General features: G+C 39.4%; 1 protein-coding gene and 1 pseudogene across 1 annotated transcript; both read left to right on the top strand.

Annotated features, from left to right (window-relative positions):
* Positions 1 to 1,853: 1,853 nt before the first annotated feature.
* Positions 1,854 to 5,735, top strand: LOC122274732 (squalene epoxidase 3-like). The gene is made up of 8 exons (XM_043083741.1): positions 1,854 to 2,427; positions 2,908 to 3,019; positions 3,213 to 3,387; positions 3,579 to 3,747; positions 3,992 to 4,210; positions 4,389 to 4,664; positions 4,869 to 5,147; positions 5,321 to 5,735. Exons 1-8 carry the CDS (start codon positions 2,176 to 2,178, stop codon positions 5,456 to 5,458), a joined length of 1,620 nt encoding a protein of 539 aa, XP_042939675.1. The 5' UTR covers positions 1,854 to 2,175; the 3' UTR covers positions 5,459 to 5,735.
* A 2,356-nt stretch (positions 5,736 to 8,091) lies between these two features.
* Positions 8,092 to 12,080, top strand: LOC122274733 (annotated as a pseudogene).
* The last annotated feature ends 11,758 nt before the right edge of the window (positions 12,081 to 23,838 follow it).

The raw sequence follows: 23,838 nt of genomic DNA, 5'->3' as shown, positions 1-23,838 counted from the left end.
TAAACTATAGTGATATAAAATTTTAAAATTTAATATTATATTAATTACTAATTTATCATATAATACAAAAATATTTTATATATTATATACAAAATTAATATATATTTATATATATGAATTAGTCCGATTCAGTTTGGTTTTAAAAAAGAAAAATTGGAACCGGATCGATTTTGATTAGTTTTAAGAAAATAAAACCGATACTGAATTGAACCAAACTCGGTACCAAACTCAACCCACCGTTTCAGTCCGAGCCAGTCTGGTTTACTAGCTCACCGATTTTTTTTTACTCCACTACTTATGGCTCATGTTTATAATGGCTCAAGGTTCTCTGGCAAGATGAGTACCTTGATCAGGATTCAAGTGGTTCACTTGATCAATATAAATCTCATTAGACAAATATATATATATATATATATATATATGAGATATTTATAATTAGTCCTGTTTAGTTGTAAGATTTAGCTGAGATTAATTCAATTCGATCTAATTTTAAGCTAAACTTAATATCCAAGCAGCCAACTTTTAAATTATTAAGCTCATCTAAACTCAAAACCTCCTTATACGTGGGATCTAAAACCTTTTTTAACTCAACACATCTTTATACGTAGGACTCACAACCTTTTTCAATTTTTCATAAATACTACTAAACTCATCTTAATATCTAAATATACCTAAACTCATTTTAAATTGATTCAACATAACTCACTCCACTTTTTCAATTTATTACTATTTATAAAAAATTTAGCTCAGCCCACTTCTAAACATGGTGTAAGGGTGTGTAAAGCTGAGATCCAGCTAGGGAGTACAAATTAATTAATTAGTCGAGAAAAACAAAAAAGAGTCACTAGAATATACAAACTAGGCTGCTCGCAACTAATAATTTGTTGCCAACTGGCCGCAATATTTACAAGTTGTTTGAGATATATAGCTGATCATGGCAACAACCATGCATGATGCATTAATGCTGATTACTATTGTTTAAACAACTTTTTTTTTTAGATATAAATATCAATTAATTTTATAGTATTTATCATTGTTTAAAGCTTTGCTACGTGTATTATTCAATTTTCTTTATGTTATAATATTTACCATTATTGCTTATTGGAATGAATTTGAAGGAAAGTTAAATTCTATCAAGCTTTGCTTTGCAATTTGCATTGCAAATAATAGACACATTAAGGTGTAGTTTAGACAGTAGGATGAGATGATATAATTTTAGATAAAAAATGAAAAAAAAATAATTAAAATATTATTTTTTAATATTATTATTATTTTAAAATTTAAAAAAAATAAATTATTTATTATATTTTATATAAAAATTATAATAATAAGATAAGATAAAACCATTTGAATAGGTTTTTAACAACCCACTAAAAAGAAGATCTTAATCAGGTATGGCAAAAGCTCCTTTAGAGACAAAAATAAGTTGATTTTAGTAAACCAAACTAGCCTATGTTCCCTAGCTACTTATATAGAGTCAGTCCATGTCTAATAAATACATACTTTTTGGGGTCAATACTAAAGACCTGAAAAAGAGGGAATTTACCTAAATAACAACCCTGTATTTCTCCTACTTTAAACTTACTTACGTGTCTCGTGTAATTATACAGATGAGGTGATTTAAAATATTTTAAATAATAATAAATAAAATATTATTATAATAATTTTTAAATATTAATTTTATATTAAAATTTAAAAAAATTAAATTATTTATTATATTTTATATTAAAATTTAAAAAAATTATAATAATAAGTTAAAATGATAGAGATAATTTTTTTAGTTTTGGTTAACGGCCAATGTCATTTTTGCCTTTCTCTTTTGGGTTTCTTTGTTCAAACTCATTTCTTACCCACCACGATGGCGCCACAATCCCAAGTTAGCAGATGCTCCTATAAATCCACCCACTCACATGCACAATTACATTCACAGTCACAACCATATCTTCTTCACCACCGCTGCATTGTAATCTCTCTCTAGTCTCGTTGCCTCCTAAATTCTCTCTTGTTCTACACCATAAATTCTCCCCACCCACTTCCATATTACTTAGAAGAACCAGAACAAGAGCCGGCATTGCGAGCAGGGTGGAGGGTGAAACGGAGGATTTGACTCAACCCATTTGTTCTTCCTCTTTTTATTCATCTGGGTCTCATTGTTTCATCCCGCTGAAGATAACGATGGCTATCGATCAGCACCTGCTCTGGGCCTTCTTTGCCTCCCTGTTCGGCTTCGTTCTTCTCTACTCTCTCCGTCGTAGGAATTGTAGCAACGTCAACAAGAAACAGCTCATGAAGAAGAGTTTTCCGGAAGAATGCGCGAAACAGAGCTTTAGCAATGGAGAATCTCGCCCATTGGAGGGCTCCGGCACGGACGTTGTCATCGTCGGTGCCGGTGTAGTGGGTGCTGCCCTCGCTTACGCCCTCGCCAAGGTAACTGTTTTTTTTTTTTTTTTCAAGACAATAAAGAACTTCTAAAATTTGAAAATTCTCGACTTTAATTCTTTTTGCATGGGTATGAAAATTGGTGGGTCTTTTGAAATTTCCGGTATTATGAAACCAGAGAATTCTTGATAGCGCATATATAGGTACTGATCAAATTCAGGAATCTGGCATCCAGGCTTGAAAATATATATATTTTAAATAATTTTCGCATACTTTTATTTTATTGGGGAATCTGGATCGGTGAATATGCGTGGAAGTAAATTACGCAAGTTCAATGATAATAGAAAATTGGATTAGATAGTTTAATCAATAGGAATTGGAAGCTTGACTGAATGCATAGTGTTTAAAGTTGCCTACTTTCCCTGGCAATATCACCCCTCAGCGACCCCTTACCTTGAAATTATTGATTTATTTCCTTCTACAAGTAGAATCTAATTTATTTATTAATTTTTTTGCCACTGATTGCAGGACGGAAGACGGGTTCATGTGATTGAAAGAGACTTGACAGAGCCAGACCGAATTGTCGGTGAACTTCTGCAGCCTGGGGGATACCTAAAACTAATTGAATTGGGCCTTGAAGGTATGCTAGGAAGTTCACATCGTTATTGTAATTTCCTGTATCCTTCAAGTACAATAAAGTTTTTTTAAGGATGATTGCACACATGGTTGTGAACTGACTCTTGTTCCAAGGAGAATTTGTTGGCGTTGGTTTATTGATTACTTAGTATTGGTTTTGGTTGTGTATTGGTGACACAATTGTGCTTTGATATCAGAATGCGTTGAGGAAATTGATGCTCAGCGAGTGGTTGGATACGCTCTCTTCAAGGATGGGAAAACTGCTAGACTGTCTTATCCTTTGGAAAAGTTTCATTCAGATGTGGCTGGAAGGAGCTTCCACAACGGGCGCTTTATACAAAGGATGAGAGAAAAAGCTGCCACTCTTCCGAAGTAATATTTCTTGTTGCTTATTTTCAACATAGCGTCGTAAAGTTTTATGCTATCCTTGCTCCATGAATCTCCTACACTGTAGCTTGTTAAAATATTGCTTTGTCCTGGACTTCTGGTGCACATTCCACTTTTCTTGAATTTGGTCTTCAAGGTTTGCTCTGTACTAAGCACATAGTTATGTCCATGTTCAGTGTGCAATTGGAACAAGGTACAGTTACATCCCTGCTTGAAGGAAATGGGACCATTAAGGGGGTTCAGTACAAAACAAAGGATGACCAAGAACATAAAGCTTATGCTCCTCTTACAATTGTGTGTGATGGTTGCTTCTCAAATCTTCGCCGCTCTCTTTGTAACCCTAAGGTGAAGTTACCATCTTGGAACTATCAAATAGTTACAGTTTGCCTGGTGCAGTTAGAGTTGAGTGGGGAATTGTTCACTGATCATATTTGGACAGTTATAATATATATTATCATAATCCAGGATCTAGAGAAATTAATTTGTTTTTTTTTTTTCATACACTTCTACTTTTTTGCTGTTGGGCATATGTATTCTTGCTCCATTCTATATTGAGACTGACTTGTAGAAAACTAATGTTTTTCAACAGGTAGACGTGCCATCTTGTTTTGTGGGTTTAGTCTTGGAGAACTGTGAACTTCCATTTGCAAATCATGGACATGTCATTTTAGCTGACCCTTCACCCATCTTGTTTTATCCAATCAGTAGTACTGAAGTTCGCTGTTTGGTTGATGTACCTGGTCAGAAATTACCTTCTGTTGCTAATGGTGAAATGGCCAATTATTTGAAAACGGTGGTGGCTCCACAGGTATCTTTTTTTTTTTTTTTCTTTTGGTAAATGATCTTTGATTATGATGTCCATGACTCAATTCCAATGGCAGTACTACTAGTACTGTATTCGTTATTTTTCATCCTTGTTTTGCGTTGGCTTCAACAAGAACATCTGTTCCTTGACCTTGGATTAATCTAGAGAATTTCAATTACAGATTCCAGCTGAGCTTAGGGAGGCCTTCATATCTGCAGTTGATAAAGGAAATATTAGAAGCATGCCAAATAGAAGCATGCCAGCGGATCCACTTCCTACTCCTGGAGCCCTTCTAATGGGTGATGCTTTCAACATGCGGCATCCTCTAACTGGTGGTGGGATGACTGTGGCACTTTCCGATATTGTAGTACTCCGTGATCTTCTTAAGCCACTGTGTGACCTGAATGATTCACGTTCATTGTCCAAGTATCTTGAATCCTTTTACACCTTGCGAAAGGTGACTCTCTAGAAGAAAAAGTGTATTGCTGACATGTATTGCTTATTCATGTGGTGCTACTAGAATTGGATGGCAAAGTGTTCTTTCCGTTGTTTCTGAATTGCTTTGTTATATGATGATGTTTGAAAAGTCAAGGAACCTTTTAATGTCCACAGGATGTTAATTCACACTAACATTGTTGTATGATATGGTTTGTTATTATAGCCGGTGGCATCTACAATAAATACTTTGGCTGGTGCCCTCTACAAGGTGTTTTCTTCTTCACCTGATCAGGCAAGGAAGGAGATGCGCCAAGCTTGTTTTGACTATTTAAGCCTTGGAGGCATATTTTCAACAGGACCGGTAGCTTTACTCTCTGGTCTAAACCCACGGCCATTGAATTTAGTTCTCCATTTCTTTGCGGTTGCAATATATGGTGTTGGTCGTCTGCTAATACCGTTTCCTTCACCCAAAGGCATGTGGATTGGAGCTAGGTTGATTTCGGTGTGTATTCCACATCAAATTTTACTTTTTTTTTTTTGTAGAATTCCAAGTGCAGTTAGTTATTCTATCCATTTTTCTTTTTGGTTTTACATCTATAGGCATGAATTAATAACCTCATCTGTATAAATAAATATCCCCTACAACACCTATTGAACAATTTTTGTACCTTTCAGAGTGCATCCAGTATAATATTTCCCATTATCAAGGCAGAAGGAGTGAGACAGATGTTCTTCCCGGCAACCGTTTCAGCATACTATAGAGCTCCTCCTACCAAGCAAGACATCCAAAAGGATATGGCAGAGATCAAGTAGCTGAGGCTTTGTTGCAGTCGAGTAAAAGCAGAGAGTCACAGAAGCAAGCAAATATATGTATACGAATAAAAGGGGGTGGGTAGGGAGAATTGATGGAATTTAATGTATCTTGATACTTCCACGAGAGGTCTGTATCTTGATACTTCCACTAGAGGGCATGGCATTCTGTCAGAACTCAAAATTATGCATATGCTCTTTAACTTGTAGAAAATCTAATTTGTATGAAGAAACTCCTTTAAAGAATAAGGCAATTTTCGCCAGAGAATCTGGATGACTATGTTATGGGGTTTACTAATGTTTCTTAGTGGCTTACTTCCCAATCCAAACTCTCGCCTTTTTACGTTGGTAATTATCGTCAACTATGGGTGTGAGGACTGTGGAGCAGCTTCTAGATTATCTTGTAGTGTTGCTACTGAGCCTCACTAATAAGTATGGAACCAACCAACTAGGCCTTGAGTTTCAGACAAGGTATTTGTGTGAGTTATGTTCACACAACTATGTAGACTCAGGCCACCTTCAAGTTTTTATTTTTTATTTTTTATTAATTAAGAAAAATAATATTCATCATTTATAAATATAACATTAAATGATATGTAAATAACTAGAAGAGGATAAATAATTTTCTAATTATTTAATATCAGGTTAAAAATAATGAAAAAGATTATGTTTAAAAAGATAATTATTAACACCCCTCTTTTATTACAATGATTTCAAAACCCAGAAGAATGACAGGATTATTCTCTTTGTTATGAAATTCGGGTAAAATCTCCCCTCCACTTCACCCACAATGTGTTTGAGAGGATTTCAATGCCTTGACTACCACAAACAGAGAACCAAACATAAAATAAATCTAAAGAATCAAACTCAACAAAGGGATATTTTTTTAGTTATATCCTAGAAGTTTCAAGATTTGAGCCAAATTCTAAGAAGGTGTTGATGTTGTGTTTCACAATTCAAGCAACTTCGCGGAGGCCCAACTTGCACTTGCAACTATGGAAAAGTGGGAGCTTCAGGGTGGTGGAAAACACCTCTAATGCTTAAGTTAGTTTATGGTTCACTGTGTGAAAATTATAGAAGTTTGAGTATGAAAAGTGGCTAAGAGCCCTCCCCTCCTCAATAAGGGAGTGGGTTTATATACCTAATTATTGAAAGGTTATTATTTTGTAAATTGATCTATTGTATTGACTAGATTTATTGGGATGTTGACAATTAAGCCTTGAGTTGTCGTATTTATTGTTATGGAGTCTTTGAAAGTGGATGATGATATGTCTATGGAGTCTTCGAAATATTTATTTATATTGTGAAAAATGATTTAGGCGACATGTAGTAACTCTCCAACTCCATCTGGGACTGGGGCATTACACTAGTAACTATATGGGCAGAGCTCGAGATGCTTTGGACCTTACCATAACCTCGTGGTGAGTCTTGTGACACGGCTTACTGGTCACGAGAATTGACAAATCTAGGGACTTGTATTTGAGTGGTCATCTGGGCAGAGTTCGAGACACTCTGAGCCCGGCTATAACCCTGCGACGAGTTTTAAGATTCGGCTTATTAGTCATGACTCATGAGGCTTAAAAAGTCTATGGATTTGTATTTGAGTGGCCATCTGGAAAGAGTTTGGGATGCTCTAGGCTTAGTCATAACTCCGCGGCGTGTTTTTAAAATTGTTGCTTTTAAGATTTTAGGACTTCAACTTTTTTAGATATAAATATAAATTAATTATATAGTATTATCATTGTCCCTAGAGTATTTATCATTATTTAGAGCTTTACTACTTAATGATAACCACACTTTTGGAGAAGGAAGTCGCTTTGCTACGTGTATTATTCATTTTTTTGATGTTATAATATTTACCATTATTGGTATGAATTTGAAGAAAAGTTAGATTCTATCAAGCTTTGCTTTGCACATAATAGAGACATCAATTTATTTGAAAAAGATGTTTACTAGTGCAGACAATAAATATTTAATAACTCACTAAAAAGCAAGACCTTAATTAGGGGTGATAGGCAGAGTGGGGTTTACCCTTCCCTAATCCCCGCCCTCGCTCCTGCCCATACCTCACCTCTGACAATGCAAGAGTCACACATTACTTAAATGAAACATTTGTATTGTCTTGATCATATAAATGCCACACTTACTACACTACAAATTATATAAAATATTAAATAAAAACGATACTTAATACATATTACTATATTTACATACAGTAAAATTACTAATATATATTTATAAATATTTGTATATATATTTATATAAAATTTTTTAATGTATGCAGGGCAGTGCGACCGGGAACGGGATGGCCCGCCCCAAATCTTAATCAGGTATAGGCTTATAGCAAGCTCATTTAGAGACAAAAATAAGTTGATTTTAGTAAACCAAACTAGGGTATGTTCCCTAGTTACGTAGAGTCGGTCCATGTCTTATAAATACATACGTTTTGGGGTCAATATTAAAGACCTGAATTAGAGGGAATTTACCTCACAGACAACCCTGTATTCCTCCTATTTTAAACTTATTTAATGAGTGTTAAAAAAGAAACTCAAGAGAAAGGACAAAAAGACAAGCACCAATTCCAAGGTCCCGTGAGGCAGTCAGCCATTTCTTACCCACCACAATGGCGCCACAATCCCAAGTTAACAGATGCTCCTATAAATCCACCCACTCACATGCACATTTACATTCACAGTCACAACCATATCTTCTTCACCACCGCTGCGTTGTAATCTCTCTCTATAAAGCCTCGTTGCCTCCTAACTTGTTCTACACCATAAATTATTAAATTCTCACCATCCACATCCATATTACTTAGAAGAACCAGAAGAAGAGCCGGCATTGCGAGCAGGTTAGGGGGGTGAAACGGAGGATTTGACCCAACCCATTTGTTCTTCCTCTTTTTCTTCATCTGGGTCTCATTGTTTCATCCCGCTGAACATAATGATGGCTATCTACCAGCATGTGCTCTGGGCCTTCTTTGCCTCCCTGTTCGGCTTCGTTCTTCTCTACTCTCTCCGTCTTAGGAATTGTAGCAATGCCAACAGGAAACAGCTCAAGAAGAAGAGTTTTCCCGAAGAATGCGCGAAACAGAGCTTTAGCGATGGAGAATCTCGCCCATTCGAGTACTCCGGCACGGACGTTATCATCGTCGGTGCCGCTGTAGCGGGTGCCGCCCTCGCTTACACCCTCAGCAAGGTAATTGTTTTTTTTTTCTCAAGACAATAAAGAACTTCTAAAATTTGAAAATTCTCGACTTGAATTCTTTTTGCATAGGTATGAAAATTGGTGGGTCTTTTGAAACTTCCGGTATTATGAAACCAGAGAATTCAGGAATCTAGCATCAAGGCATGAAAATATTTATTTTTTAATTAATTTTCGCATACTTTTATTTTATTGGGGAATCTGGGTCAGTGAATATGTGTGGAAGTAAATTACGCAAGTGCAATGATAAAAGAAAATTGTATTAGATAGTTTAATCAATAGGAATTGGAAGCTCGACTGAATGCATAGTGTTTCAAGGAGGGTGACAACCTCACAAGTGATTTAAGATTTACCAGTATTGAAGTTTTATCGCATGTAGCGGCATCTAATTATTAATGATTTCCCGTGATTTACCAGACCTAATAGATGTAAACCGTGTTACGAAGTTCTTGTGTTTAAAGTTAACTACTTTACCTGCAATATCACCCCTCAACGACCACTTGCCTTAAAATTGTTGATTTATTTCCTTTTACAAGTAGAATCTAAATTTTTTTGCCACTGATTGCAGGAAGGAAGACCGGTTCATGTGATTGAAAGAGACTTGACAGAGCCAGACCGAATTGTCGGTGAACTTCTGCAACCTGGGGGGTACCTAAAACTAATTGAATTGGGCCTTGAAGGTATGCTTGGAAGTTCACATCGTTATTGTAATTTCCTGTATCCTTCAAGTACAATAAAATTTTCTCAAGGATGATTGCAAACATGGTTCTGAACTGACTCTTGTTCCAAGGAGGATTTGTTGGCGTTGGAATAATGATTACTTAGTATTGGTTTTGATTGTGTATTGGTGACACAATTGTGCTTGGATGTCAGATTGCGTCGAGGAAATTGATGCTCAGCAAGTCGTTGGTTATGCTCTCTTCAAGGATGGGAAAAATACTAGACTGTCTTATCCTATGTAAAAGTTTCATTCAGATGTGGCTGGAAGGAGCTTCCACAACGGGCGCTTTATAGAAAGGATGAGAGAAAAAGCTGCCACTCTTCCCAAGTATTATTTCTTGCTGCTCATTTTCAACTTAGCGTAGTAAAGTTTTATGCTATCCTTGCTCCATGAATCTCCTACACTGTAGCTTGTTTAGATATTGCTTTGTCCTGGACTCCTGGTGCACATTCCACTTTTCTTGAATTTGGTCTTCAAGTTTTGCACTGTACTAAGCACATAGTTATGTCCATGTTCAGTGTGCAATTGGAAAAAGGTACAGTTACATCCCTGCTTGAAGGAAATGGGACAATTAAGGGGGTTCAGTACAAAACAAAGGATGGCCTAGAACATAAAGCTTATGCTCCTCTCACGATTGTGTGTGATGGTTGCTTCTCAAATTTGCGCCGCTCTCTTTGTAACCCTAAGGTGAAGTTACCATCTTGGAACTTTCTAATATTTACAGTTTGCCTGATGCAGTTAAAGTTGAGTTGGAAATTGTTCACTGATCATATTTCGACAGTTATAATATATATCATCATAATCCAGGATATGCAGAAATTAGTTTGTTTTTTTGCATACACATCTACTTTTTTGCGGTTGGGCATATGCATTCATGCTCCATTCTATATTGAGACTGACATGTAGAAAACTAATATTTTTCAACAGGTAGACATGCCATCTTGTTTTGTGGGTTTAGTCTTGGAGAACTGTGAACTTCCATCTGCAAATCATGGACATGTCATTTTAGCAGACCCTTCACCCATCTTGTTTTATCCAATCAGTAGTACTGAGGTTCGCTGTTTGGTTGATGTACCTGGTCAGAAATTTCCTTCTGTTGCTAATGGCGAAATGGCCAACTATTTGAAAACAGTGGTGGCTCCACAGGTATCTAGTTTTTTTTTTTTTTGTGTGTAAATGATCTCTGATTATCACGACTCAATTCCAATGGTAGTACTACTATTACTGTATTCTCGGTATTTTTCATCCTTGTTTTGCATTGGCTTCAACAAGAACATATGTTCCTGCACCTTGGATTAATCTAGAGAATTTCAATTACAGAATCCAGCTGAGCTTAAGGAGGCCTTCATATCTGCAGTTGATAAAGGAAATATTAGAACCATGCCAAATAGAAGCATGCCAGAAGATCCACTTCCTACACCCAGAGCCCTTCTAATGGGTGATGCTTTCAACATGCAGCATCCTCTAACTGGTGGTGGGATGACTGTGGCACTTTCGGATATTGTCATACTCCGAGATCTTCTGAAGCCACTATGTGACCTGAATGGTGCACCTTCATTGTCCAAGTATCTTGAATCCTTTTACACCTTGCGAAAGTTAACTCTCTAGAACAAAAAGTGAATTGCTGACATGTTTTGCTTATTCATGTGTGCTAGTAGAATTGGATGGCAAGGTGTTCTTTCCATTGTTTCTGGATTGCTTTGTTATATGATGTTTGAAAAGTCAAGGAACCTTTATTTTTTTGGTAAAATTCAAGGAACCTTTTAATGTCCAAGGTATGTTAATTCACACTAACATTGTTGTATGATATGGTTTGTTATTATTGCCAGTGGCATCTACAATAAATACTCTGGCTGGTGCCCTCTACATGGTGTTTTCTTCTTCTCCTGATCAGGCAAGGAGGGAGATGCGCCAAGCACGTTTTGACTATTTAAGCCTTGGCGGCAAATTTTCAACAGGACCAGTAGCTTTAGTCTCTGGTCTGAACCCACGTCCATTGAATTTAGTTCTCCTTTTCTTTGCGGTTGTAATATATGGTGTTGGTCGTTTGCTACTACCGTTTCCTTCCCCCAAAGGCATGTGGATTGGAGCTAGGTTGTTTTGGTGCGTATTCCACATCAATTATTGCTCTCTCTCTCTCTCTCTGTTTTTTTTTTTTTTTTTTTTTGTTGGTAGAATGCCAAGTCCAAATAGTTATTCTATCCCTTTTTCTTTTCATTTTTACATCTATAGGCATGAATTAATCACCTCATACGTATAAATAAATATCCCTTGCAACGCCTATTGAACATTTTTTGTACTTTTCAGAGTGCATCCAGTATAATATTTCCCATTATCAAGGCAAAAGGTGTGAGACAGATGTTCTTCCCTGCAACCATTTCAGCATACCATAGAGCTCCTCCTATCAAGCAAGACATCCAAGAGGATATGGCAGAGATCAAGTAGCTGAGGCTTTGTTGCTGTCGAGTATAAGCAGAGAGTAATCAGAAGCAAACAAATATATGAATACAAACAAAAGGGGGTGGGTATGGGGAATTGATGGAATAATTATTTATACATCGAGACCGCTATTAACTGTAGTAACCATATGAACAATCATTCTATTAGAACCCAAAATTATACATTTGCTCTTTAACTTGTAGAAAATTTAATTTGTGTAAAGAAACTCCTTTAAAGAAAAAAAACAAATTTTGCAGAGAATCTGGATGACTATGCTGTGGGGTTTACTAATGTTTCTTAGTGGCTTACTTCCCAATCCAAACTCTCGCTTTTATTCATTGGTAATGATCATCAACTGTGTGTGTGAGGACTGTGGAGCAGCTCCTAGATTACCTTGAAAGGTTGCTACTGAGCCTCACTAATAATAATGTTCCCGGTGATTCTGAACTGAATGCGATAATAAAAAATAATTATGATTTAAAAGATAATTATTAACACCCCTCATTAATTAAAATGATTTCAAAACCCAGAAGAATGACATGATTGTTTTATTTGTTATGAAATTCGGGTAAACTCCCCTCTCCACTTCACCCACAATGTCTTTGAGAAGATTTCAATGCCCTGACCACCACAAACAGAGAACAAAACATAAAAGAAGATGTAAAGAAACAAACTCAACAAAGGGTTATTTTTTAGTTATATCCTAAAAAGTTTTGAGATCTGAGCTTAATTGTAAGAAGATGTTGATGTCGTGTTTCACAGTTCGAGCAATTCCACGGAGGCCCAACTCACACCTGCAACTATGGAGGAATGGGAGTTTCGGGTTAGTGGGGGACACCTCTGATGCTTAAGTCAGTTTATGGTTCTCTGTGCGAGAATTATAGAAGCTTGAGTATGAAAAGTGTCTGAGAGCCCTCTCCCTCACCACCACAAATAGAAAACCAAACATAAAGAAGATGTAAAGAATCAAACTCAACAAAGGGTTATTTTTTAGTTATATCCTAAAAAGTTTCGAGATTTGAGCTTAATTGTAAGAAGGTGTTGATGTTGTGTTTCGCAGTTCGAGCAATTCCATGGAGGCCCAACTCACACCTGCAACTATGGAGGAATGGGAGTTTTGGGGTAGTGGGGGACACCTCCGATGCTTAAATCAGTTTATGGTTCTCTGTGCGAGAATTATAGAAGCTTGAGTATGAAAAGTGTCTGAGAGCCCTCCCCTCAATGAGGGAGAGGGCACATATACCTGGTTAGGGTGATCCCTAGAAGGGGGATCGTGGGGGTGTCACTCTGTGCTTGGGTCTCGTCTCCCTGCCAGCTTCCTATTGTACAACAGTCCTGTAGGACATGATCATGGTGACTATTGACGACCTAGAAGGCATGTTGTCGCATGCACACCCTCAAACTTCATTAAATGTGACGTGGCTCCTTCATTATGGCGTGCCCGTTTCTGCATCCCGTTAAATGCGAAGTGGCCTAAGTCAGGTGCACCCACTCTTAAGGTTTGTCCAGCTACCTAGGTTCAGGGATAGGGGTTGTCCTTGACTTTGCGTGCTGGGGCTATCGGCCAGTAGTGGTGTTAAACAATCTATCCTTCAACCCCTGACTAGCGTGCGTTGTCAAGCTGCTCTTCTCTTGGGCTTCCTAGGCTGACCTAGCCCAGCTCATCATTTCCTCTTAGGCCTTTGGGTTATTTTGGCCTCGTGGACCAGGCCCATTTGATTTGGCTTGGCCCTGGAAATAACTCCCTCACAGTATTCCGACCACACACGTGTGGTGTGAATTCAAAACACCTCTACCGCGCCTTTCTCAGGCATGTACCCCATGACTATTCCCCTTTGTCATCAATGTCTAGGGGGTGCCTCAATTTCCTTGCCCTCTTCAATGTCCCGAAACTTCGACTTGATGAGGGAGTCTCCCCTATGTCCCGCTGCACATTGGCTTGGCCTCCCTATGCGCCCGACTTGGGTTTCCCATGTCTTTGCAAGTTTGCGTCGGTTAAGTTCCACAATTCCACTCCGCACGTTTCTCAAGAAGTGGCGCACCTCTTGGGTTCCTGGCTTGTGATTGCTCGTTATTCAGAATAGCTCTACCGTCACATCCAGCCCCTATATAAGGATCCCCTCTCTCTCATTTTCGCTATTACTGTCTCTCTCACTTTGAGCTTTCTTCTTCACTTCTCCCATCATCTTCTCTCTCGTTCTTTGAGCTTTCTTCTTAATCTTTGTTGTTTTCTTATTTCTCATTCCCATGGCCCCCAAAAGTTCCTCTAGTGCCCGTCCCTTGTACTTCGCTAGCTCAAGTTAGGAATCATTGGGCTCTGCTGATGACCTCTAGGTGATGAGGTCGAAGTATAATATCCTAGAATCGGTGGTCCTAGAGGTCCCAAGGCATCGAGTGGAAGCTTTGGATTCCAACGGGATGGCGCCTTGAGTGTCGATCGTCCCCTTAATGTTCGTGAATGGGCTCTGCCTCCCGTTCTGCCGCCCCTGCACAACTCCACCCGAATGTTTGGTGGCTCTTGCTTGCTAGCTACATCATCTTATAGAGGGTGCTCAGCTTCTATCCCGAGGAGTACCCTGACCTAACAGCTCTGGAGTTCCTATTAGTGTACCGTATGCTACTCCTTGATGCGAGCCTGTGCAGTTTCTAGGCACATTCCGCTAAAAAGGATATCATTAGCCTGGATAAGTGTCACTCGCACATCAAGGACTGGTCCAGGAGGTTCTTTTTTATTTCTAGCTCAAGGTGGGAGTATTCTGAACGAGAAAAGGTCCACCAGGAGTTTCCTGTTCAGGCCATTTGGTCATACGTTCCTCTCACCAAGAGTCTGTCCATCAGATTGTCTCGAAAGGAGGAGGCCAGGCTAGCGACAGTGCTGTCCTAGGTAGTGGCCCACCCTATAGAGTTCAGAACTGATGCGATGTTGATTGAGGTCAACATTAGGAGGTACCTATCAATCCCCGATCACTCGTTCATGCCATCCTCATTGGCCTGTCCTTCCACCCCGGGGCGAGGGCAAGTCGGGCTACCGATCCAGGCTTTGATAGGGCCCTGGTTGAGGCAATTGAGCGGGAGGCCTAGAAGTTAGGGCCTCTCTTCACCCAAGTACATTCCGTTTGCACTTTGGTTGTTTCTTTGACCCTTTCCTTCTCTTCTTTTTTCCTAATAGTTCTCACAATGCAGGTCGTAGTCCAACTGGCAGGCATAATTGTTGAGGAGTGCAGGGAGCTTGAGAAGGAGAACAGGGCTCTCCAGTCTCTTGCACTTCTTTCACACATGGAGATTTGCAAGGTGAACTGGGAGGTTGAGGCTCTGACCCTCAAATGCGAAGGTCTAATGGAGGACTTGGACGCTTTGAAGGAATGCAACAGGCTCATGCGAGAGAAGGGCTAGAAACTTGAAGGCAAGAAGTCTGCGATGAAGCAAGAGCTGGTAATTGTCAAGGAAGAGCTCTCCTGGATTGCGTCGGAGTGTAAGCGTCTTTGGGATGGGCATGTTGAAGCCCAAAGGGACATGAAGAGGAGGGAGAAAGAGTTGCAATCAGCTTGGAGAGGGCTCTTGGAGCTGCGGGAAGAGAGGGACCAACTGGCCAAGGAGCAAACCTCGAGCACCAAGCGACACTCAAAATTGTTGTCCAAACGCTTCGCGCTCACTCGAGAGGTTCGTCGCCAGAAAGCGCTTGTAAGGTGAAGTGAGGTCTAGGCTCATACCTTCGAAGAGAAGTTGCTCACCACAATGAACAACATCTTGGCTCGGGACGTTCAGATCTTGACCTTGGAGTCCAGTCAAGTGGCCAGTCGCATGTACTTTGGGTTGGTCAAGTCCCAAATCAAGAGCGCTCGAGCTATTAGAAATGAAGCCTGGGGATATGGCTTCAAGGAGGGCCTTAAGCGGCTAAGGGACCATATACGAGATCATCCCAGGACATACCTCATCATTTTGAACCTGGCCTCCCTAGAACCCGAACCCAGGCTTACAAGTTTGTCAAGACCCTCAAGACAGATGTGATGCCTCTAGCCTTCTTGGATGCTCCTCCTCTACCACAATAGTTGTGATTGTATGGACTTCATTGATTGAGCTGAAATATTGCATATCTTATATATTTTGAACTAATATATTTTATCTATTTTATTACATCATTATTAGTTTTATATGAAAAAAAATATTAAGATGAATAAATTCGAGTTGTAATTTAAATTAATTAATAGCATGGTTTATGCTTAACTTTAGAACTTGTGCTTTAATTGAGTAATTTTTCTTTATATGCACAACACATATTTTTTTTATATATTTTATTCTTTTTATTTTATTTTATTTATCTTTCTATATAATGATTAAAAGAAATAGAAGTGGAGAATTACTAAAAGTTGTATGCCGCACAAAATAAAAGAAGACTTACTTTTCACTTTGAAAAGTCAAGTTTGCACGGGTGAAAAGGCAATAGATGTTAAGACTTTTGACTTGGAGCTATGGCAACACATTATTTTGACCTGAACCTGGGATGCCGTATACAATTGAATTCCTTGGGCATTTGATTCACGCACGGCAACACTTTTATGTGATGGAGAATTACACGCCGCACACTACTTATTCAATTGGGAGTTTGACCTACGGAACAACACTTTAATATATATTGGGACTTTGAGTTGCATTGCACAGAACGTATTTTCTCTCTTTTGGGCATTAATTCATTCACGTCGTACTTTTAATTCCCCTAGGAACTGCAGTGCCATTGAAGAGCCTCTTGAGGGGTTCAATTGTTGTGACAGTCCAGCCTCCTCCACTGCTTTCAATTTTCATCTCAGTTTATTTGGCTTGATTTTTTCATTCCCTTCTTTTTATTTAATTTCAATTTAAAATTTATGGTATATTCTTGATATTTTTGTATTAAAAGTTTGGGCATTTTATTTGCTGTTTATTTTATTTTATGTCAGTTATTTTTCTCGTTTCTTTAAGCTTCTATTAAAAATGCATTACAATTATATTTTAGATTAATTTCAATTTATTATTCAATTTTCAGATTAATTAAAATTGTTTAGTGTAATTGAATATTTAATTGTTAATTTCAAATTGTTAGTCTTTTACGTTCCATTTCGACACTAAAAAAAATCTAAAAGTATGAATCTAGTCTATGACTAGTGCCTTTTTTTTTTCATTGCACTCTTCCATTCATTGTACATACCACAACTTTTATTTGTGAAACTTTTCACTATTTTATACGAGTTTATATTTAAACAACTTTCTCCAAGGAGACGATCTAGGCATTTTATTTCTAATTATTACAAGACATCCTCCTGCACTTGGGATAACCTTTGTGCTACTCATTTTTGAGTGAGTCAGCCCTTTGCCTGTGCACAATTGATCTTTCTCAACCACTTTTTTTTGGGCCGTGATGTAATATGGACTTTTATGCATATGCTTGATTTCCTTATCTTCTGCTTGTGTACTTCTTCAATCTTTGCATGCTTGTTTCCCTATTTGCTAGAAGTTTAGGGACTTGTATTCAAGTTGCCATTTGAGCAAAACTCTGGATGCTCTGGGCCTGACTATAACCTTGCGGCGAGTTTAGGGACTCAACTTGCTGGTCATGAGACTCAAAATGTCTAGGAACTTGTACTCGAGTGGCAATCTAGGCACAGCTTAGGATGCTCTAGGCCCATCCATAACCCCACAGCGAGTCTAGGGACTTAGCTTTCTGGTCATAAGGCTTGGCAAGTCTAGGAACTTGTATTTGAGTGGCCATTTGAGCAGAGCTCGGGATGCTCTAGTCATGGCCATAACCCCACTACGAGTGTAGGGACAAAGCTTGCTGGTCACGAGGCTGGACAAGTCTAGGGACTTGTACTCAAGTGATCATATGGGTAGAAATTGGGATGCTCTAGGCCTAGCCATAACCCCGCGGCGAGTCTAGGGATTTGGCTTGCTAGTCACAAGGCTCGACAAGTCTAGGGACTCATATTCGAGTGGCCATCTAGGCAAAACTTGGGATGCTCTAGAGCTGACCTTAACCCCAATGCAAGTCTAAGGGACTCGACTTGCTGGTCACGAGGCTCGGCAAGTTTAGGGACTTGTACTCGAGTGGCCATCTAGGCAAAACTTGGGATGCTCACAGCCTGACCATAATCCTGTGGTGAGTCTTGGGACTTAGCTTGCTGGTCACGAGGTTAGGCAAGTTCAGGGACTTGAATTCGAGTGGCCATCAAGGCAGAGCTTGGGACGCTCTAGACCCGTCCATAACCCTGCGACAAGTCTTGGGACTCAGCTTGTTGGTCATGAGGCTTAGCAAGTCTAGGAACTTGTATTCGAGTGGCCATTGGTTAAAGCTTGGGATGCTTTGGGCTCGGCCATAACCTTGCAGGGAGTTTAGGGATTCGGTTTGCTGGTCATAGGGTTCGACAAGTCTAGGGACTTGTATTCGAGTTGCCATCTGGGTAAAGGGTAAGGGGACCCCACCAAACACCTATTCTTAACTAATGCGTCACTATAAAAATAAATAAATAAATGGACCCTAGGAACAAATTATAAATGTTTCATGTCCATCCTTGTTAAGAGGGAGCCGGTATTCGAGTTGCCATTTGGGCAAAGCTCAGGACGCTCTAGGCCTGACCATAAACCCGCAGTGAGTCTTGGGACTCCGCTTGTTGGTCACGAGCCTTGGTAAGTCTCGGGGCTTGTGTTTGAGTGGCCATTCAGGCAGAGTTTGGGATGCTCTGGGCCCTGCAATAACCCCGTGGTGATTCTGGGAACTCACCTTGCTGGTCACGAGGCTCAGCAAGTCTAGAGACTTGTATCCAAGGAGTCGTTCGGGAAGAGCTCGGGATGCTCTAGGCTCGGCCATAACCTCGCAATGAGTCTAAGGACTTAGCTTGCTGGTCACGGGGCTCGACAAGTCTAGGGACTTGTATTAGAGTGGCCATCTAGGTAAAGCTCTAGATGCTTTTGCCAGGCAATAAGCCTACGACGAGTCTTGGGACTCGGCTTTGTTGGTCACGAGGCTCAACATGTCTAGGGAGCTGTTTCTGAGTGGCCATCGGGGTAGAGCTTGGGATGTTCTAGGCCATACCATAACCCCACAGTGAGTCTAGGGACTCGGCTTGCTAGCCACAAGGCTAGGCATTCTCCGAGTGGCCATCTAAGCAGAGTTTGCAATGCTCTGGACTCGGCCGTAACCCCACGGTGACTCTAGGGATTTGGCTTGCTAGTCTCCCATTTGGACAATGGTGAGTTGAGGTGAACATCCATATATCTTCATTTATAAGCTACATTTAGGGATAATATACATAGTTCCTAAACAATATTCTTCTTCAGGTGTTCAGCGTTCCATGGGTGAGAGAGTTCACAGCCTTGGTCATCTTTGAGGCAATAAGAGCTGAGTCTATTGCTGGCTATCACTAGGTACGAACCTTCCCATCACTACCCCAGCTTTCCTTCTTCCTGGTTGGTCACCCCAGTTTGCTTCATTACTAGGTCTCCCACTTTGAAGGAGCGTGGTCTAACTTGTTTGTTGAAGTACTGCTCCGCCTTCCTTTTGTTGTTCGATGTCTACATCGCATTTTCTTCCCGCCTTTCTTTCAAGAGGTCTAGGTTTGCTTTTAAACGTTTTCCTTTTGAGGTTTGGGTTGAAGTTTTAGACTCAGTAAGTGTGCATTCCTATCTCCCCAAGATTGACCGCCTAGCTTCTATAGGTGAGGATGAAAGGTGTCTCTCCCGTAGGGGTTTTGACGATTGTCTGATAGGTCCACAACACCCCTAGAAGTTCTTCAGCCCATCCACCTTTATGAGCCCTCAAATTTTTCTTCAATATGGCCAATAAATTTTTGTTGGTTGCCTCGGCTTGTTCATTGCCCTACAGATGTCCCGGAGAAGAGTACTTGACTTTGATCCCTAATTCAGTGTACCATTCTTAGTAGTGTGAGAAGTTGAATTGTCTTTCACTGTCTGATATGAAGCTTTGGAGGATGCCAAAACAGCAGACTACTGACTTCCATAGGAATTTCGGCTAGTACAATAGTCAACCGCTACAACCACAAATTTTATTCCTCTTTTAGCCATCAGAAACAGGTTGATCAAGTCCAGTCTCCAGTATGTGAAAAGCCATGGGGATATGATGACATCAGTTCCTTTGGCAGGTAGCGCAGCACGGGTGTGTGTTCCTAACATTTTGGGCACTTCCTTGCCAATCTTTCGCATCCCGAAGGGAGTGGGGCCAATAATATCCTGCCCGAGTCACCCATGTGGCCAGTGCCATTCTGCCTGTATGGTTCCTATAGATTTCTTCGTGAATTTAGGCCAGTACATACTGGGCCTCTTCTAGTGAAATTTACCTTAGGAGGGTTTCAGAAAAGCCTCTCCTGTACAAGATTCTACCCAATAGCATGAATTGTGCGGCCTTGTTTCTGATTTTGCGTGTGTCCTTTGGGTCATTTGGGACTTTGCCTTCTTGGAGGAGTTTCATAATGTCTGCGGCCCACTCAGATGCTACTAAGGAGGCGACCAACACCTTGGCCCTGATGGCTGGAGTGTCGACCGTCTTGATCACGATATGTTCGGGAAGGGGGAGCTCCTCCTGTCCTGAGGCAGCCTTTGCCAATCGATCTGCCTTTTAGTTCTCTCTTCTTGGAATTTGCTAAATGCTGAAATAGAGGAAGAGGTCACACGGAGGTACTTTTTCAACTTTTTGCCTTTTTTTGTGAACTGTCCTAGCACCTAGCTAACGATAACCTAGGAATTGGCCTCTACTTTGATTTTAGTGGCTCCTAGTAGCCTGGCCACCGACATTCCAACTAATAGTGTGTCATACTCAATTTCATTGTTGGTTGCTCTGAAAGCGAGCTTTATCGCATAATTGTACTCCTCCCCATGCTTAGTGATGACGTGCACCCCTACTCCCCCTTTAGCCTGGTAGGACGAGCCATCGATATAGACCTACCAGGGCTTCTTTTGGGGTGTGACCAGTACCTCCTCTGGGAAGTTAGTGAACTCGGCCACAAAGTTTGTTATCACTTATCCTTTGATTGCCCATTTCACCAACCGTGCTTTTGTAAAATCTTTTTGAGGGTGACATCGGTGAGCACCTTCATCGGATGGGCTCAGAAACCTTAACCTTCTTGCAGTGACTACCAATGTGAACACTAGCATCTCCATTTGTGGGTATCTCGTCTCAACTTCGTAGAACCCTTGGCTTGTGTAATAGACGGGCTACTATCCCCTTTTTGCATTGTGGATCAGTATTGCAGACACGATGTGTGGTGAGAGAGCTAGGTACACGGTCAGGTCCTCACCTGGCTTAGTCTGGCTGAGGAGTGGTGGGTGGGCCAAATACCCTTTTTAGTTCGATGAATGCCAATTTGCAGTTAGCATCCTATTCCTAGGCCTTCCTTAGAATTTTGAAGAAGGGGAGACACCGATCAGTTGATTGTGCGATGAAGCGGTTCAAAGTTCCCACTTGCCCTGCGAGCCTCTGAACTTCATGAAGAATGTGGGGGGAGGGCATTCCTTCTATCACCTCAACTTTCTCCAGGTTAGACTCGATCCTATGTGTTGCCCAGATGACTAACACAAGAGGGGGGGTGAATTGAGTTGTATTAAAAAAAATAACAATTATAAATCAAATATATAATATAAAATATAAACAAAATATGAAATAACAATAAATATAAAGAGTAAGGGTAAGAGAGAAGCAAACTCAGTATGTTAACGAGGTTCGGCCCCACTGCCTAGGTCCTCGCCTCAAGCTATCCCTTGAGGATTCCCAAATTCACTATTCAACCTCCTTCAGGTGGAGATAGAAACCTATTACACCTTTGAACAACACCGCTACAAAGGATCCGTGTAGAACACCCTCTACACTTGCAAGCACCTTACACGTGGTGATTCAACTATTCCCCGTGTAGAATACTTTCTACACGCACAAGGGTTATACACACCTCTTTTCTGATACAAAAGCTGATAGTGGGTAGGTTATCAGAAAACACTCCTCAATGAGTGAAATAAGAACAATACAGTGCAAACTATATCTATCAAAATGAACAAGGATTAATGCTCAATGCTTAGAGAAGAGAGAATGAAAGCTTTGAATGAATGTTGTATGCTCTTGGTGTTGTGAATGTGAAGCTCTCAAATGATCTATTTATAGGCATATGAGACTTCATATTCAAATTTAAAAAGATTCACATGTCAAAGACAACATCATTCACTTTTTCAAAAAAATTCAAATAAAAGGTTCTTCTTTTTCAATTGTCAAAGACAACATCATTCACTTTTTCAAAAAAAATCAAACCTAATCTTTTACTTTTGGCATATGACAAAATGAGCACACTTTCATTTTCAAAAAAATTCAAACCTAATCTTTTACTTTTTGTATATGACAAAATGAGCACACTTTACTTTTCAAATTTTTCAAACAAAATCATCTACCTTTTGTATAAGTCTAAAAAAGCATCAATCACTTTTGAAAATATTCAAATAAAACATGCACATGTGAAAGATGACAATCAATCATCTTTAATATTTTCAAAATTCAACCCTTTAATCAAGGCATGCACATGCAAAAGATGACAATCAATCATCTTTCAAAATTTTCAAATTTAATTTTCAAAAATATTCATGCACATGTGGAAAATATATTTTAATGCTTTATGATAAAATATTAATTTTGAACATTAATCCTAATTTCGAATTTTGAAGAGATTTACAACATTACTCTATAATTTTAATGTGAACTTGTTCCCTTCTTACTCATACTTGTTTCCTTGATGTGCTTGACTCCATTGTGTAGACAACTTGAGCTTGAGACTTCTTTATTCTTTGAATTCATTTGTTATCATCAAAATCCATGTGTAAATATATAATTACACAAAACTTGAAATCTTGGGTTCAACAATCTCCCCCTTTTTGATGATGACAAATACTTGATAAAACCTTAAACCTGTATTAATACTTAAGCTCCCCCTGAGAATGTGCGTTAGTTTTTCAAGCAAAAGTATAAATATAATTCCAAGCATATATAACAAGTTTAGCAATTTAAACAGTGTTAATGTTCTAGTCTAACACTTCTCCCCCTTTTGGCATCATTAAAAAGGATCCGCAACAAGTAAATAGACTGAAGAAAACGGTGCGTTAGTAGACACTATAGATAGTTGAAAAATGGAGCCATCCGTGACCCGACAAGTACTGCAAAGCCTCGAGGCCTAACTCTATGAATTTAATACGGCTGAAGATTTAAAAAATCGCCTGATGTTGTTGACAAACGGGATTGAAGGCTCCGAGTTTCTATAAAAAAATGATCATTTTCATCTATCGGATGCCAAAAAAAATAATCGCTTCTTGACCTGAGTTCTATTTTTCCACAACGATAGAATGGCTGAGCAATTCTCTTCCACTAATGTTCCAGACTTGAATCAAGAACCCTTGACGCATCAATCATCAATCTTCTCTCCTGAGGCCGTCAATACCATGATAGGAGCAGTGAACCGTTTTTCTAGTAAGGCTGATTCTGAGATTATTGCAGAATCAAGAATGCTCAGTAGTCAATATGCTGCCTCTGTTACGATCATGTCTCGGAGGTTAATGGCGAGGGTGAATGAGATTGATCATCTTAACATGCAAATATTTGAGTTACGACAGAAGCTTGCTAATAAGGTAGTGAGAATAAAAGGCTAAAGCAAGAAAACCAAGAGTTGAAAAAGTTTACAGATTGGTATGCTCATGATCTGAAACCACGAATAGAGAAGCTGGAACGAGAAAGGGTTCAGATACAAGGTCAACATCAGCAGATAACAGCAGAGGTTCATCGTTTACTAGAAAAATAGGGACAATCTACTGTTAATCTCGCTGGCTTAGTAAGAAAACTTTTGACAATGTGTGTCCAGCATATCTTGTATTTCTTTTGACTAAATAAGATTTGAAGAGAAAATAGTTTGTCTTATTCTTTATGCTATATCTATAAAATCAGTCCTGAAGTTCATCCAATCCGCATCAAGTTTTCATCTCATCTCTATAACTCATCTGCATTCCTTCA

This window comes from Carya illinoinensis, chromosome 8 (genome assembly GCF_018687715.1).
Source record: "Carya illinoinensis cultivar Pawnee chromosome 8, C.illinoinensisPawnee_v1, whole genome shotgun sequence".
In the NCBI taxonomy this organism is placed as follows: Eukaryota; Viridiplantae; Streptophyta; class Magnoliopsida; order Fagales; family Juglandaceae; genus Carya; species Carya illinoinensis.
Note: the sequence above shows the minus strand (reverse complement) of the source record. Positions and strands in the feature narration are given on the sequence as shown.

What these genes read in the sequence shown, in the direction of transcription:
- LOC122274732 (XM_043083741.1), top strand. Translation starts at nt 2,176, where the DNA reads ATGGCTATCGATCAGCACCTGCTCTGGGCCTTCTTTGCCTCCCTGTTC. An exon ending in AATTGAATTGGGCCTTGAAG is followed by an intron (nt 3,020 to 3,212) that starts GTATGCTAGGAA and finishes CTTTGATATCAG; the next exon opens with AATGCGTTGAGGAAATTGAT. An exon ending in GCTCTCTTTGTAACCCTAAG is followed by an intron (nt 3,748 to 3,991) that starts GTGAAGTTACCA and finishes GTTTTTCAACAG; the next exon opens with GTAGACGTGCCATCTTGTTT.